This window comes from Xiphophorus couchianus, chromosome 1 (assembly GCF_001444195.1).
Source record: "Xiphophorus couchianus chromosome 1, X_couchianus-1.0, whole genome shotgun sequence".
NCBI classification, from domain to species: Eukaryota; Metazoa; Chordata; class Actinopteri; order Cyprinodontiformes; family Poeciliidae; genus Xiphophorus; species Xiphophorus couchianus.
In genome coordinates, this window is record NC_040228.1 from 18,250,342 (window position 1) to 18,268,767 (window position 18,426).

General features: G+C 35.5%; 1 protein-coding gene across 1 annotated transcript in view; it reads right to left on the reverse strand.

The window, feature by feature from the left end:
- Positions 1-4,735: 4,735 nt before the first annotated feature.
- Positions 4,736-18,426, reverse strand: part of opn7b (opsin 7, group member b) — a 61,012-nt gene continuing 47,321 nt past the window's right edge. The window contains exons 6-7 of the mRNA XM_028024781.1: positions 11,975-12,309; positions 4,736-11,872 (exon numbers count right to left, since the gene is read on the reverse strand). Coding sequence (XP_027880582.1) covers positions 11,372-11,872; positions 11,975-12,309 — 836 coding nt within the window. The 3' untranslated portion in view covers positions 4,736-11,371. The remainder of the gene's footprint in view (positions 11,873-11,974; positions 12,310-18,426) is intronic.

Genomic DNA, 18,426 nt, shown 5'->3' on the forward strand with positions numbered 1-18,426 from the left:
TTTCTCACAACAAGTTGAATCCACCAGGCCCCTGAGCTTCAACCAGGAGATGAAGCAGGGTATTTGTTTCTGACAGAAATACCCCTGGACAGACTGTGCTGGTAACCCATTCATTCATTTACTTTTTTTTTCTTTTTTCTTTTTTGGAGAAAGTAACCAGAAAATGCAAAATTAAAAGGGTTGTTCCACTATATAAAAAATTGACAAAAACAACAACTAAGAGAACAAAAGATAATTCACGTAAGGACTTAAGAAAACAACAATAAGAAAGTTTGTATTACACAAATACACTGCAGTTGTGTGACACTAGAAATAATACCTCAGAGGTGAAGGTTGAATAATAAATCCACAGTGAACAGGAAAACCTTCAGTAATTGCTTTGTTTGATGATTAACCAGTGAGTTACAAGGTGCTGAGCGAGTAATGATGGAAAAATATGTTCCCGACTAACAGTGCCAGCTCTCCCAGCAGCTGATTTTCATAAACTCATAATACAATACAGGTGTAGTGAAGATACACATATCTCAGAGTGAACTTCAGGCTACTAATCTCTCTGTAGATCACTCTTTTGTTTTTTTATTTAGGTAATTGACAATAGATACAATTCTGTTTTTAGTGCTTCTTATCTCTTGTCAGGTTTTACACTTTTATTCAAAGTTTTTGATTCTTAGATTCTTGCGGCAGGTTATAATAAACTTGATCTGCAATGCACCAACTGATAATTTGACGACAGCCAGATTATGACACTGTGCTGCAGTCAGTTCACTTACACACATTACCATCCATCCCACCCAGGTGCAGACCTGGCAGAGTGAAAATATTTTGGCAGATGGTGTTCAGCAGGGACATCTTGTTAAGGTGAAGCAGGCAGATCTCACCCATCTGTCTGCATATGGTGCAACTTGCCCAGTTACATCCAAATCTGGAGGATTAATGCAGTAGGCCAGGTATGCAAGGACAAAATAGGAAGAGGAAGTACAGTACATAGAGCAGTATCCAATCACTAAAAAAAAACTTTGCTAAAAAGTGTGCGAATGAGTTTACTGTTGTGGGAAGGTCAGAGATGTTACTAAACTGAAGATTAAAGATTAACTTTAAAACAGAATATCTTTTTTTCATGCATATTGAATTAAAGCCTGTTACGTAATGTTGGTGGTTTCAGTTGATTTCTCAGTCAGTCTTTGACTCGTATACGTTCAAAGCATGACTAAGTTCTGGGAAATTTTGATTCAGATGTCTGTGCTGTCCAGAACACCTTGCTGAGGCTCGAGGTTCTGACAACTGTTCAAGCCTGTGAAGCTCAGGAAAAAAGGGAGTAAGCTAAATAAAATTTTCAGCAAGAAAAAAATAAACAATCTGAAGGCTGCAGGAGGCTTGCCAACTTGCAGGATTTAGTGTGAGACACTTGCTTTCAAGCTTGCTTCCTTGCATTCGCATTGTTCAAACTAATCTCGCAGCAGTTGAAGAAAACTTCAAAGACCCTCTGTTGAGAAATAAAAAGCGAGGAAAAAGGTTATCTCAAGGGTGCACAATGAGACACTAAATTAAGATTTTGTTTTCCTTTGAGATGGGCGTCCTGAAAAATAGATAAAATGTGTCACACCTACAACGAAAGTTGTTTTAATACAGAGAATTTGTCCTACTGAAATTACAGCATCTGCAGTCCCTATAACAGGAGTCTTCAAATCTACGTAGTTATTGAGGTTTTTCGTTTTTTTTTTTTATTTTAACATGTTTTACATAATTTCTAGTTAATTGTGTTCAAACGTTTTTGGGAGGTAAAGTACAAATTAGAACTTCTTGTGGGATTAGTAAAATAATGTTCACATTATACAATTCTTTGGGACATAAAAACGGGCAGTGATTTAAAAAATAAATCACCTTGCAAAATTGAGACCACACAGATCTCTGTCACTCTATGGATTCAGCTGACAAAGGCAATCAGAAAAACAACAAATATTGGGCATTGAGTTTAGTCAGGTACTCCAATACCGATAATTTAAAAATGTCTCTGTTGGGATCATGATCAGTTGAACTATTTAATCTAGCAGGTTAACAGCTAACCTTTATGGAAGATGCCCCCCTCCTACCTTACCCACACCAAAATTCTGATTAATATTTTTCAAGTCAAGCAGAGAACATAATTATAAAATCAGCTTCTAATCTGCATACTGTTAAAATGATGATGTTCAGCTTTTAGTGCACATCCAGTGAAACACAAATGAGTGGAAAACAATTTTTCAGGTGATATTGATATAAACCTCCCACTGAATTATGCTGATTATCAAATCAAATTTAAGCAACAAAGGTGTGCAGCTGCCCATAATTATTATAGTCAAACATAAAATATCTGATCACCCAAGATCTTCTCTTCAGCATCATTACTTACAACTGAGGCCTTTTCTTAGTAAAAGAAGGAATTTGCATAAATTAATTTCCCAATTGTCTTTATTTAACATTTTTATTCTAATCAAGAACAAACGATTTGCCCTTGGATGGATATATTTTACACTTTTCATACAATCGTTTATATTTATTTCAACAAAAAATAGGTGTAAACATTTTCACAGTGCATTTGTAACTCCACTGACAACAATCATAATAATTTATTAAATGCAAAGTGATCATTTTAAACTCTATATAGATAAATATTGTTTTTATATAAACAGACATAAATGCACAACGTGTCACATTCACCCTTGATTGTGTCTTTGAAATTGGGGAAGAAGGTCTGCATAACATCTGATGTGTTATTTTGTCGTAATACATGTGCAAAGCTAAAATCTCCCAACAGCAAATTGTTTCTCATCCAATTGTTCTGTTTTCCCAAATGTGACTTTCTATTTTCATGTTTCTGCTTTCGTTCGGTAGTTATTCTTTTTCAAAAACAGCAATCATCTCGGATTTGTCACAAGTCTAAAGAGGTGCTTAGAGTACATACACATTGAAAAATAGACAACTCTTTAGTTTTTCAAAATATGCTGATTCAGAATCTCACAGTCAGAAAGGAACTAGGGGAATCGGGTTTATCACGATCTCATACTCGCATCTTTCCAGACAAGACTCAACGTTAAGAAAAACATGCTTAACAAAAGTATTGATTTGATGCCTTGAGGGGAACTGCTGAAAACAGCTGAATTCATAATGCAGGGAGTAATGACTGCTGCACAGAGCCTGAGGCTCTCCATGAACACTGCTATATCAGCACTCTGATTTTGCTGTAATTAGGCTTCTGTGCAGTAAACAGCTCATCCATGCAAGTGTAAAGAAATGTTTGCACTTTTGCTACCTGGATTTCCTAACAATGAAAGCTCTTTGAATTCAAATTCAGCTACAGATAATGTATGTTTCAAACTACGTACCTACAGTCAAGAAAAATCTCCCATTGTTATTCAGTGGCACAGAGACATACAGTATTTCTCATATAAATATTGTCACTCTAATGGACTTAGTGCAAAGAATATTGTGGAACACTGCTTTCCAAATGTCTTCAAACATCCCTTTCAGATTTTGTCATGCTACAACTAAAACCTTAATGTATTTTTGCAGAGGATTTTAGGTCTTTGACCCGCACAAAATAAAAATTTCCAAATAAAAACGGTAAAAGTTGTGGCATGCATTAATGTTCAGCACTCTGCATTCTGATACCTCTACAAATATGCAATGCAATCAAAATGCTTTCAAAAGCTATGTCATTAATAAAACAAATATTTTTCTTAAATGCTTTATTAAATATTTATGGCTTTTCTGTGAAGGCTTCGCAGTAAAGGTGTGCGAAGCTGCATATTTTGGTGTCAAGCTGATACCAAGTAAATACAGGGCCTGTATCACAGACAGCACTACTGATACCAATATATTTTATCGTTTAATTTTGTTACATCATCAAGCATCTCATCATTAGATGTTTTTGTGGTTTTTCCTTTGAATTATTTTGTTAAAACCTAGGCACTAATTTTAACAAAGTTGATTAAAAATATGTTTAAAACATATCAACACAATAAGCAGAAATAGAAAAACAGCGCGGAACAGGTGTTTTTTTTTCTAAATAAAGTGCAAAAAAATTATAATTTGAGAACAAATCAAATGTTTTTTTGGGGAAATTTTTTCTTGGTAAAGCTTAGAAACTAAAATACAAAAATAAAATACATTTCAAGGGGGAATCTGAAACTAAAGTATCAATTTTACCTCACAAGTATTGATCTGAAGCTGATACCAACTTTTTTATCGATATTATGGATTGATCCGCCCACCTCTACCTCACAGTTTTATTTATCAACAAAGGTGAACAAACAACATTATGAAGACCAGTGAACACACCCTATAGTTAACTAAGGAATGAATATCAAACCAATCGAGAACCGGCCCCTTTAAGGGTTTTTAGAGAAGCTGCCAAGAGACCCAATATAAGCAGGGTAGAGGAAGCAGGAAGTATTAGCAATGCATTGCTCCACCATGGCCTTCATGGAAGAGTAGCAAAAAGAAAGATGCTGTTAAAAGAAAGCTCTAAACGTTGTGTGTAAATTGTTTCTCCAAGCCATGTAAAATACAAGCAATTGTGAAGGAGGTACTTTGGTTAGCAGCTTAGTGAGGATGCTTTTCTACAACTGGTACAGGGGAGCTGGTCAAAGTTGGTGTGAAGATGGATGGAGCTAAATACAAGATGGCCCTGGAAAAGAAGATGCTGAAAAGATGGAAAATAACAGCCAGAGCTACAAAGGAAATAATTACACCCAAGCACATTTATGTATATGTTTTAAGGGTTCAAACAAAGTCCAAATCAATTCAGAATCTGTGACAAAACTAAAAACACTCATGGTAGCAAATGATCATCTTTAGATGAGAAAGCTGACAGAGACATTTCTTAAAAGCACAGAGTTGTAATTGATAACATTTTCTAAATACTGTATATTGTGGCACTAGTGGCATTCATTTACAGAGTTACAGGCAAATAATGGGCAGAGAGAGAATGGCAAAGACATGAAGGAAAGCTTCTTTTGTTTTTAATCAAGCCACAGATGGACTGACAGCCTCAGTATTCGAGGGAACTGCTGTACCACAGTGAGGCCCTGTAATGGATATAATTCTAGTAAAAACTCAGTGAGGCGAAATTAAAATGCAAGCCACACATCATCATGTTCCTTTTAATTCAGAATCAGACACTGTTTAGTGTTTGTATGTCACTTAAAATCCCAATAAAAGACAATGACATCTGTAGCATTGCTTGTGTTATTTAGAAGTGTTTCTATCTCAATATAGTACATTTACACTACAACATGTGGGCACCTGATGTGTAACAATGGGTTGGGCATACCAAAAGCTTTGGAACTGACCAATTACGGCATATTTATGTAAGACTTGTCCGACAGAGAGTCTTATACAAATATGCCATTTGGCTCCATTTATGGAGGCATCGTCTTAGCAGTCTCATGGAAATTTTAGACAAGCTTAAGTAAAATAGACCCAGCTGCAGAGAACAAACCTACTAATCCGACAGCTTACACGCACCACAATCTCTTAATGACAGACATTTATGGAAACACTTTGAATGTGACTCTGCTAAAGCTCAAACTACATAAAAATAAATAAAAAACCTTCATCCCCATTTCAAGACACTGGAAGAGACATTTTTCTTCTTATTTATACAATTTGGCTGATATTCATGAATGGTATTTTATCTATAGATGGCATCTTTACAAACACATACTGTATATACACACTTATATTCACACATGCAGCCCTATACAGTATGTACACTATATTATCTTTATGAGTAAAGCCAGTGTACATGACCCAGGAGGGAATGGCTCATGATGCAGAATAAACACAAAGGGAGTTGTAGCATTTAATATTGAAGAAGAAAACAGTAGAAAAGAGACATCAGAAGCAGATTTTCACAGTTGCATTTCCTGGTTTCAGTGTCCATCTTTGCCCACAAAATGTAGGGCCAAACAAACCATCTCAGCTCATGGCTTGAAGCCGAGTCTCTGATATGTATATTCTTCTCATGTTCATCTGCATATTGGTAGAAAAATATGAGCGTTGAAAACAGCATTTTGTCTTTGACGGAGAGTCTGAAAGTGACTGTAACCTTTGGTTGCTGCAGACTTACCTTTAAATGTCTTCATTGATCCTCAAGTCTTAACAATCGTTTCCTTCTTTTGTAATGTCCTAGCAACAAACAAACCACCATCGGTGTGAAAACATCACAGAAGTACAATCATTAAGTTTTTTTTTTTTTTTTTTTCTGGAAATGAATACCATACCAAGCCACGCTTTAATTATTCTTTTTTTATCCACTTTATTCTGAAGGTTACAGAACAAGATAAAGTAATGAGATGCCACCCTGCACATGTAGGAGTTGATCAATATGCAATGTAGTAAAAGTAAAAGCTGTAGATGAATGGACTTTCAGCAGCATCTTTATAAAAGCTTTAGAAAAACTTCACTTTGCAAATGGTGTTTCTTTTTTCTTCTTTTTTAAAAACGTTTTTACGAATACAAGATTTTCACATGAAGCTACACGTGTCAGGTGAAATAAACTCAGGCTACAGACAGCCTGAGGCATCGTTCACTTTATCTCACAGCTCAGTGTTAAAGGATTCACACTCAAGCCCCACAAGTCTCTGCTGTCAGTAGAAAACTCATAGAATAAACTCGTTTGGTTTAAAGACCACAGATGCTCGTTGGCCTTTATTCTTCTGTCACAGTTTCTTTTAACATAGCATTCACAAACTTATGACTAAGTATATTGACTTTAGTTAAGGGGTTAGGAAGCAAAAGCCTGCCTGGGGATATGCCACATTGAGGGTTTGAAGTAGGCATTCATACAAAACACAGTTGTTTCTAATGTAAAGAGTTGCAGAGTGTTGCTCCAAGTCTACTTTTGGATGCAGCAATAATTTATGTTAGGGTAGGTCCATGTTATGCTACTAAAGGTTATGTTTGTGGACATGTTTTACTAAAACCACTACAATCATCAACCGTATTTACTGATAGAAAAAAATCATAGGCTTTACTGTGAATTAGATTCACTGAAAAGTTGTTAAAAATATATAGTCATAAAATATAACAAAAACACTTTCAGCACATCTGTTTATTTTGTTTTAAGACACACTATAACAACTTTTAAAAGTTGTCATAGCAGCATTAGTCTATGTCCTCCACTTTGAAAGTAAAGAGGTAGAAATGAACATTTTGAGTTACCAGAAATTTGTACTTATAGTTACATTTCAGTGTCCAAATAAATGGACAAACACCTACAGAAAGATGAATTTCATGCATTGTTTTTCCCAGTCTCTAATGTTCCTATTGACCATATATCAGTCACAACCCAAGTTACTCAGAAACAAACAAATCAAAAAGTCAAAAAAGTAAGTGGAGTTATATAAAGAATTGGGATTAAACACCTTACTTATTTTGTTATAATTAGAAAAGTGCATCATGATGAGATCTGTTTTTTTATGGTGAAACCAGTAACATGCATTATTGTGATGCAACCGATTTTTCAAAACCAACTGTCTCCAAATCTTTCAGGTTCAGAGAAACGTGTCTAAACTGCTTGATTCAGTTCTTTCACAAGATTTTCAAATTTAATTTAAATGGGGGGTATTATATATTTTTCAGACACGTAGAGCCACTTTATGGCACAATCAGTTACATTCAATTGTTATAAAAATTCTGAATATATTAAAAATAATTTGAGAACAACTTCAGAAATTTGACTTCATGTCAAAGCCGATTCTGACACCTTGAAATTTGCCTCTGTTCCTTTAAGAACCCCCCTTTCAGTACGTCATCCAAAGAAAGCTTCCCCATGCCGTCCATTGATGCTGTTTACAGCCATACTTAAGAACATTGTAGTTTGTGTGATTAGTTCAGCAGACTCACAGTTCCACCAGGTGCTCGCTGTTCACTGCCATCGCTAGTCTGGTGGAGCCGTGGAGCTCAGCTGTGGACTGAAACTCCAGGGTGGAGCTTTGGGGGAAGAACTAAAAGAACAAGCGCATTGCATGAGCAGGCGTTAAGGCTCCGCCAATTGGCTGCCACTCGAGATTCAAGGTTTTCTTAGACATGCATAAATGAGCAACAGTCTGGTTATGTGTTTGATGAGGGAATGACATTGTAACATCATATAAAGCTCTAAACAGTTGATTTTGCATAATACACTCCCTTTAAGCAAGAGATTAACTGGGACATTTTAACAACCTTGATTTTGTTCTCTTAACCCAATTATTGTGTCTTTATGTTTTTGGAATCATTGTCTTATATACATATGTACTTTTTAAAGCCAGATCATTCAATCACATCAAGTGGTAAAATTGAAATAATCCAAGGAAATGATGCTCCCGTCAAGTTTCACCTTTTGTATGGTGTTTTTGGCGTGAGGTGTTATGCGTTTTCTCCTTCCAACATGGTGACAAAAACAATTACATTCAAAGACTTTAATTTTTTTCTCAACCAACAAGGCTAGATTAACCCACTGTTTCACGGGTTGTATAAAAGGTTTAGAGCAAACCCTTAACAGCTTTAAAAAAAAACTTTTTCTTGAGGGGGAGTCTTGTGCAGTAGCTGTGCAAAGAAATCTTTGTGATTTAGTGAATTACTTAAAGAGAAAAACTGTACTTGCTAATTCCAGATCTCTCTGAAGCTCTTCATGATTGCCCTTCAGCACCTGATTATTTTGAACTCTTCTGATTAGTTTGTTGACTTCTTTGTCAGAAATCTAGTGAGGAACACTTGGTTAAGATTGGTTTATGTTGAAGTTTTATTGTTTCCTCTTCAGTGTCATGGACTGTGGTCACTGGCAAATTTCTAAGTTTAATAATACCTCTGTAAGCAATCTTATAGAGCCTTTTGCATGGGTCTTTACCTCGGTAATGAAAATCCTTCTTATACACCATCAACTTGCACTAAACCAGCTGAGTTAATTTGGACTAATAGGAAACGGGATGGCAAATACAAACAGAGCAGTTTTCTTGGATTCTTAGGATTTTTTTCCCACTACCATTTTTCTGTGGGTTGAACATGCTCTCCACTTTATTTCTCAAAAAGTAACTTAGGGATAGGTTTGTTGTATTTTCTATGTATGTGTTGAGTATGTACCCCAGGCTATGTGTAGTCATAGCCTTAGCTAGACAGTAGCCCTTCAATAACAGGCCTCTCGCAAACCCATGGCTAAATGTAAAAACTATAAAAATAAAAATATAAAGCAGCCAGAGGGCGGTGTATTTTTACTGCTGATTTTTTCTTTTTCTTTTTAATTTTATTTTATTGTTGAATTTGTTAGATTTCACCTCTTACTGAGTCATTAGGGAGTTGAGATCATTTCACGAGATTACCTGCAACATGTCACTTGATTGTTATGTCACCTCAAGCAGAATATAAGGTGATCATGTGAAACAGCAAACATCAAATATGAGCTGCTTCTGTTGTCAGGTAATTTGTGAAAACTAGAAAGAGCCGGAGCCTTCCCTGCATAATGAGTAAAGATATCACAGAAGCTACGCCAGTCAACAAAAACACACACTCAAGCAGATCTAATTCATCTTGTACATTGCATGTCTTTTTTGACTTCCGTTGATGACCTTTGCTGCCAGGAGAAAAGAACAAAACTGCCTGTTAGGCAGACAGTGCTCAGCCATGCTCAGTGAGCACTTTTATTCGGATAATGTTGGTATCTGCTGAGTCAGCCTTTTATGTCTCATGTTACCAACTTTTTTTTTAATAGTTGGCAAGAGAAGCAGTGAAGACAATATATCCATATTCATGCACAAGCATAGACGTTTTCTCCTGTTTTGTATTAATTAAATCAACCAGCACCCTCTTGAATGTAATTTTTTTTTTCTCAAGGGGAAAATAACAGAAATATTTTTTTTCTCAAAGTAATTACACATTATGAATGTGGATTTATTATTTTTTTGCTGATCTTGTGAGTGATGAAGACTAAACAGCAAAACCCGTTCTAGCTCAGTTAGAATGGATAAAATTATTTTCATTTGCTAACTGACTAATGGCAGAGTTAATTGGAGGGTTCAATTGTAATTTTATTTTGAGGTAGCATCTCAAACAAACAACTTCATTCACTTCATGAATAAGGACGAATTCAAAAGAAATAACGCAAGTACAATATCAAGAAGAGAATTGTGGATTTTCACAAGCCTGGTTCATCTTAAGTGCAATGTTCAGATGCTTGAATGTGCCTTCTGTTTAGATGTTTAACACACAAGCAGCATGAGGATGTCCAGTCATCTTACGGATTATGAAGAAAACTAGTTTGGATTCCCAGAGTTGAATGAGTCTTATTGTGAAGTGTGCCTCTCAGTTGTAAATTGCTAAATTGTAAATTGTAGTGCTTGTAATCACCATTCTAAAAATATTTTAGGTGTGCTTTTGTTTCTCCTGAACTTGTCTCTATCATGGACCCAGTCTGACCAACAGTTAACCCTATTTTAGTACAAAACTTCTTTTGTCATTTGAATCTCTCTTCTGTCAGTTGGAAAGGTGCTAATATGTAAGAAAAACAAAAAAAACATTTATAAAATCTGCACAAGCCTGTTAGTTTAATTACTTTTGTGATTTTCTTTTTTTTTTTTTTTTTAGAATGAGACAACTAATTGGGTAATCCATTCATTATGCATTTTTCCTGGCTTTGGTGCCAGAAGATCTAATTTTATTTCACAAATTATAATATTTATTTAACTGATGAACCTATTTTTAAAAGGTGAACCTCAAGTTCGGCAAATTGTAGGCAAATTAATTGAGGCCTCTAAAACGTTGTTCTCCCACAGCAATCGGGACACAATATTTACTTACTTTTAGATATGAGCAGCAACCCTGTTGTCCTTCAGTTTGAGGCATGCATTAATAAATACAAATATCTCATAATGTACAGTACTTGTAAAAACACATAAAGGGTTGATTAGGGAGTAGTCAGTTTCAGTATCAGTTCCTCCCTCTAAATCCAGCGTAAATTGATTTTGCATTTTTACTCTTCAGTCTTGTTTCCTAGATGTTGATTGTTCAGAGCAATAAAATAGTTGATGCTTGTAACTTTGACCTGACAAATCATCTGAACTGGTTGGCTTGCTTATTTTACTGTATTTGCATCTAACTGCATGATCAAATCTTGATTTATTTATTTTTTTTATATAATTTATTTGTATTGGCAGTATTAAATATTTGAGGCATAGAACAAGCTTCAAACTCAAGAATAATACTGAATAATAGTCTTTTTCATCAGTAAGTACGTCTTGAGCCTGTGACTATTCCTGAAATTGCAACTAGCCTTTTTCTTTTTAATCCAACGTCTTGCAGTTTTTTGTTGCTGGTTTCTTGTGGCAGCTTTTGTCTTTGAGGCGGCGTTTTTCTCTCTTTAAAGAAAGTCACTCTGCAGCTCATTGGAGAGCTGACTGACAGCGACCTCGGTTTGCACAGATCCTTTCAGTATTCTGGCAGTCTGTTGAGGACTGTAATCTGTGAAATTTTCCTTGGCACCGGAGACTGTTTCAGTGCAAGGACAATGTCTGCAGGTCCGGTGGTTCTCTGGCAGTCCGTTAGACAACCTTGTAGAGTTGCACTCGTCAATGTGATGAGATTGCCTGCAAGTTCCCTTCTGTGCAGAGCTGTGTTGACAAAAACATCTGCAGAATGTGCTTCTGCAGTGAGCTACATCCCGACACAGAGACTTGCGGAAATTGGGCTTGAAGACCAGATAGACAATGGGATTGTAAAGGGTGGAGGACTTGGCAAAAATGGCTGCCAAAGCAAAAGCCATTGGTGGTACATCTGTTGCTTTCCCAAAGGCTGCCCACATGGAAACAACCGCATATGGACTCCAAGCTGTGAGGAAACCAATGCAAACTGCCACGGAAAGCTGAAAAGTAAACATGATGATACTTAAAAGACATTCCTCATGGGAAAAAAAGCTAATTAAGACAAAATAAGTGTTTCTAAAAAAGTAAGCTTATGGAGTTACCTTAACTATAAGTGCGTGTGCATTGGTGATCTTGTTCTGAGGAGACATGTGCTGCTGCACGGCCTGCCGAGAGCCTCGCACTGTCACCAAGATGAAGATGTAGGACAGAAATATAACAGTACAGGGAACAATGTAGCAGAAGAAGAAGAGACAGATGATGTAGCTCATCGCTGCAGAACTGTGGTTGGGAGCGTGCCAGTTGATGCAGCACGCAGTCCCATAAGGTTCAGCCCCATATTCTCCCCAACCTGACAGTGGACCCACGGCAAACACTCCGGCGTAGCACCAGATGCCCGCGACGAGTAGGGAGGCATGGCAGTATGAGAATTTGTTACCTGTAACGGGAGATGGCGGATAAATCAATGGCTATTAAAGACACAAAATGTGGTAAAAGTGTGAAACAGCATTTATTCAAGTGGTAGTTTGATACGGCGAATACATTTTTATTCCAACTAAAGTATATTTTTTTCAATTTTGAAAGGTTTTTCAGCCCACATATGGCATCATATGTGTGGTGAATAATGGTATATACAAATGTGAGTTTACCTAATGTGGGTAGATGTGATTTGAAAATCACTTGAAGGTAAAAAGAACAAGTTTAAAGTACTCTTTAAAATACTCTAGACGTACAAACAATTCACAATAATTACAGCTACATCCAACTGATTGTCTAATATTTGTTTTAGCTGTTCAAAGACCTTAAACTGGGGCTACAAAATGTGGTTTTTGAAGTGATGAAGTTATAAACTTTAAGTGGGTGATTAAAACCAACAATAATCACGGAGTAGTCAAGTTCTTTCAGTGCTTTTCTGATGTAGTTTGTTTGTAATGGTACTGTTTATTCAGCTTGCAAAGCATTCAGTAAAATAGAGAAATTCTAAGTCTGGCAGAACACGAGCCAAACAAAGCAAGATATTTTCAACACAGTTTTTATGAAGGTCTATTTTTTGGTAACATGAAACCACATGCTCAGATTCTGCAGTGTCCACTTTAAGCGTTTGCACCTAATTTTCCTTAATGTTATATGAGAAGTTGTGCAGAATTTTTGCTGCAGCGCTCGTGCCCGAGTTTGAGTAAGAGGCTCTGTAAGAAATACTGCAACAGCCCTCACCGCATTCTGCTATAATTGATTTAGGCAAGGGCTTTTTCAGAGCACATTCAATGAAAAGGAGAACACGGACAGTCTTATCTGGCACCACACAGCCTCTTCAGCAGGAAGTCAACCCCTCTTACTCTTCAAGCTGAGGGTGGGGGAGGCGATTACACCCAGTGGCCCTCGCTGAGCTGTGTGGACTTGTGGAAAGGGTATAGCCTTTACAGATGGATAGCTTTTTATCTGTGGTGGAGCATTACTCCAGAGAACAAAACTCCAACTATCCAAGTGACACATCAAGGCTTAATCTCTTTTCAAACTGAACTGAATACCAGTTCAGAGAAAAATCCACACATTTTTGCTCCAACATTTTCAGCGATGATGTCTCAATCTTTTTTATTCTTCTAATTGCAATATTGAAATGCTAGCAAGTAAAAATTATTAGATAGTGCCAGTAGTCTTTGTTTTCTCAGATTAACATTGCAATAAACATTTAGATATATATTTGGCGAAACATTATATTAGAGAGATGAAAGAAGCTCTTATGACAAACTCAGATAATTATTGGTTTGAAGTTAGAATCATCTGGATTGTCATAGGATGAAAACATATTTGGACTGCATTTGTAACAGTGATGTTTTATTTAGTCCTTTTATTAATTTAGCCATTTTGACAGCCTATGCTGAAAAATGTGAAATGGACACATAAAAATTAGTGGAAGGTTGTAGTTTTTCTTTGTTTTTTTCTGTCTAAAGATCCAGCAGTGCTGTCCTCTTATCTACACATATCAACATATCGACTCCAATATCGGCAAGATGACAAATCAAAATTACTACTACAAAAAAGATAGCAACAAATAAGTACATATAAGTAAAAGAAATTAAAATAATGAAGGAAATCAAATAATAATAGTATCAAAGGAAGAGCAAAATAAAGAAGAAAATGCCCTGTTATGTTCATTCTATTTAAAAGACATCTTCCATGTTTGCGTTAATTAAATAAATACTTGATTTTTTTTTTTTTACATTGAAATGCGCTTAAGAGAAGATATATTTGTTTACTATTATTTTGTGTTAAAGCGTGTGTTTTTGTGGTTTTGTCATGAAGGTCATTTATTTCAATATTACCCTAAATAAGATGTGTTATAAATTTTTAACTAAACATAACTTAGAGGCAGCAGGATGGCACAGGGTTCTTTGGCCTGAAGTCTCATAAAAGTGGAATAATTGGAGCTCATTTGCACTTCAGACACTATTTATAAGGCTCGATGTCTTTTGTGTTTTACACACTTCGTTATAGACCGTGTTTACCTGCAACTAAGCAAGAGGAGCTCTTTGAAAACACAGACTTCAATTATAGTGAGCAAAAGTTAAACCTGATTGAGGGCAGAAAGCATATTTCACTCTATTGTAATTATGTCGAGTTGCAGAAAGACGAGGTGAAATTGAATCTGTTTTGACAACAACAAATTGTTCACAATATGAGATCTAAAAACTTACATTCTGTTGCATCATTGCAGTTAGGTCTGTGTCTCTAGATTTTTGTATCTTCTCAAACCAATGCAGGTTTTTGCTGCAGTAATTATATTTTGTCAAGCGATATCCAGTGTCTGTCAAGCACTGATAATGCAAACTAATAAATTATGTTCAAAATTTCCCTCTTCAGCGAACCCCTGTGGTGCAAACAGACTGGCATAAATGTGTGAGGAATATGAACAGAAACATCTCTATCTCAGTTAGTTATAATGTTTTGGGTGGAGGGCCAGTATCATAAAACCACTGAAATACAGACATGTGCTTAGATTGCTTTGATCCAATTTAGCTTTCTGGGATATCAAAAATATTAGCCTAATCAAAAGCTAATCAAAAGACCACATAGCAATCAAATTATTCCCCAGGAAGATAGACCACATTGCCCCAGTTTTAAAGTCCCTACACTGGCTCCCTGTAGCTCAGAGAATAAACTTTAAAATTCTGTTGTTAGTTTATAAATCACTGAAGGCTTAGCACCACAATACATAAAAGATCTGCTGCTGCTGTATCAACCTTCCAGACCCCACATGTCTTTTGGTTCTGGTCTGCTCTGCATCCACAGAAACAAACATGGAGAAGCAGAATTCAGGTTCTATGCACCACAAATCTGGATCAAACTTCCAGGAAACTGCAAAACAGCTGAAACACTGAGTTCCTTTAAAACTAGACTAAAAACCCACTTGTTTAGAGTTCCTTTTGAGACATAATAAATGAAACATTGACCACCATATCTGATGATGGCACTTGACAAAATGTAAAATGTTTACTGGCTTTCTCAATTGTTGATTGTTGGTGTCTTTTATGACTTTGTATTTTTGTGTTTTTGTGATGTAAAGCACTTTAAACTGCCTTGTTGCAGTTTAAAGTATAAGTATCAATCAATCAGTTGATTGATTGATTGATTGATTGATTGATTGATATGAATAACCCATCCTTAGTAAACAGATAGGGATTCAGGGTTGCTGTATTAAAACCTTTAACTGAGAAACCTACTCTAAGTCAAGAATCCTTAATAAATTGCAGATTTATAACTAATCTACTTTTATTATTTATAAATGGTTGCTCATCAATAATGTGAACTTTAAACAGGCTGAGTTTTGGTGCAGGTTAACCAATCAGATGTTTGTGTTTTAGTTTTTTGAGACAGCAGCAACAAATTAAAAAAAAAGTCATATATACGTACAATTGAAATTTTAATTAGATTCCCCAATTTAACAAATATATTGAATAATAACTTAGGAACTTCTATTTAATTGTGTCCATCTAAGATTTCTCTGCCCTGGTTCCAAGCATAGCTGGCCTATTGAAATGCGATGATATAATTTATCATGAAGTACAGCATGTCCCAAAAAAGCTCTGCCCTGCTGCAAAAAGTGCAAGGTGTTATTATGTCCCCCTGGATATATAGGTGAGTTGCTTAAGTAGCATGGAGTCAGCTACTAAAGACTGCATGTCAGACTCAACACCAGGACTCGGTTACATAAACAGCGAAAGAGCTGCTGCCACTCAATTTGCCTGGTAGATTTTTGGGACCCCAGCAGGAATATAAAAAAGGGACAGAATAACAGACAAGCTGTGACAATTTTTAAGCATCAAAGTCTAACAACTTATAAGCATCACCAGAATAACACAACATCTGGTGTGATAAGCAGAAACTAAAACTGGAACATTTAGTGGTTAAAACTGGACCTGTTCATTTACAGAACAGAGATTTGAAATAGCACAGCCTGAGATTAATGATTTTTTTGTGTGTGGGTGTGTGTGTGTGTCTGAAAAGATAACAATTTAGCATTTTCTATGCTTTATAGCATTAAGACAGGAATTGACAATCATGATCTCATTTACTATTATTAGGATATGTAAATATTGTGATATTAATAATTTATTAGTTGATACCTAATAAACTTTAATTGAATGTGGGCTTCAAGCAATAACAATAGTATATTTGGAAATATTAATGAACATTATTATGTACTATTTAGTGGTGCAATCACACAACTTAATATATTTGGTGTATTTAAGTATTCTGTTTAGTAAAGGATAAGTTGTTTTTATTTAGCAATAACTTTTATTGTGCGGCTTATACTGTTGGCTCTGACAGATGTATTTGCACAAATATTAAGGATTTTTTATAAACAGGTTTTATAGTCATTTTATTACTACTACAACAAAATATTATGATGCCTTAGAATTTAATACTAACCAAAGAAACAATACATGGACTAGTCAAACCTGGAATTAGTTATTCGACACTGATTAATTAATTGTGTAAAACACAAGTTTAAAAAAAAAAAAAAAAAAAGTTGGATTCTCAGTTTTTACCAAATGTTACTTTAATCCAGGATGGCTATATTGTTAGACCTTTCATGTTAAATGGATCCTAATAAATGGACCATATAGTGCTTACTTACATACTGACTGACTTATACTAAAGCCACATTCACATTTATACACCAATGCACAAAGCAGTTGGCAATTTGGGGCTAAGTGCCTTGCCCAGGGACACATTGATGTGATGGGAGGAAGTTGGGATCAAACAACCTTCCAGTTGCGAGACAACTATTCTCCTGACAGAGTGACTCCAAGCACAATAAAAATATCCTCCAAGTTTAGATGGAGTTTTGGATTCTTGTGCATGAACTCTTCTTTATTATTAACAGACCAGGCCCATAAAAATCTACTCTGAGTTATCACAGCTATTTTACAGAATGTTAGAAACTCTTTCTGTTCTCTACTCTTTGACAGAAAGGAAAAACAGACCTTTTAGCTATATTAGATTAGAGAGATGGGAATTATAAAGCAGCATTATAGAGAGTTGGACAATACAATGACAAGAGCCTGAGACAGAGAAGTGGTTTTATTCAATTACTTTTAAACTAAGTTATGGCTGGAGACAATCTAGCTGGATCTTATTCAGGATTAAATATTCCTGCCAAATTCCTGTCATTCACAAAAGTATGAATGACAGTGTTTAAATATATGCAATTTGTTTACATACTTCATATACTTTAGTAAGTGAAATTAGATTATACACAGTTTAGGTTAAATGATTATCCATGTTTCAAGTGTCCATCATGATTAGTGAATAAAGGCTTGCAATAACAAACCATCGCAGCTCCTCAAATAAACCTGAAATGCTGGTGGAAAGGTATAATGAGCAATTTGGAAAAAAGCTGATGAGTCATAAAAAATGACTCTGAGTTAGTCTCTTGGAAAATCTGACATAGAAACATGGATAGCCTTTGGAAGTGTGCTTGGAAGTCCCTACAGAGTTTTACAAAAATATGTCAACTGTTTGTGCTGCTGAAAGATTAGACTCAGAAAGATGTAATCATGCAAATAAAAGCTGAATAATTAAAGGGGCAAACGAATGAATTGTGCATTTGGAAAATCCACTACTTAGATAATTTACCATCACAGCATGTCTATGCGAACTAAAAAATCCAAGTTTTATTCCAACAAACAGTGAAAGCGTTGTTATAGGAATTTTATATTCTGGATCTTTTTTTGCATAAAAGATAAACCCAAAGAAACAACACTGAAGGTCTGAAAGCAAAGTATTTCAGGTCACACTATTATAAGTATATTTTATGCAAACTATTAACACTGTGCCCTTTGTTGTCTAGAAAACAATATTAATTTATGCAACAAATTTTTTATATGTATTTTTTTACATATAAAAACAGAGGTTGTGAGCCTCTGTTGGTTCACAGCAAAAATGTCATGGGTTCATATCCCAGTCAGGTCAGAGTCTTCCATTATGAATTTTGCATGCTGTTCCATGTAATAGTATCTGTCAATACATATTGTCAATAAGTTAACCTATT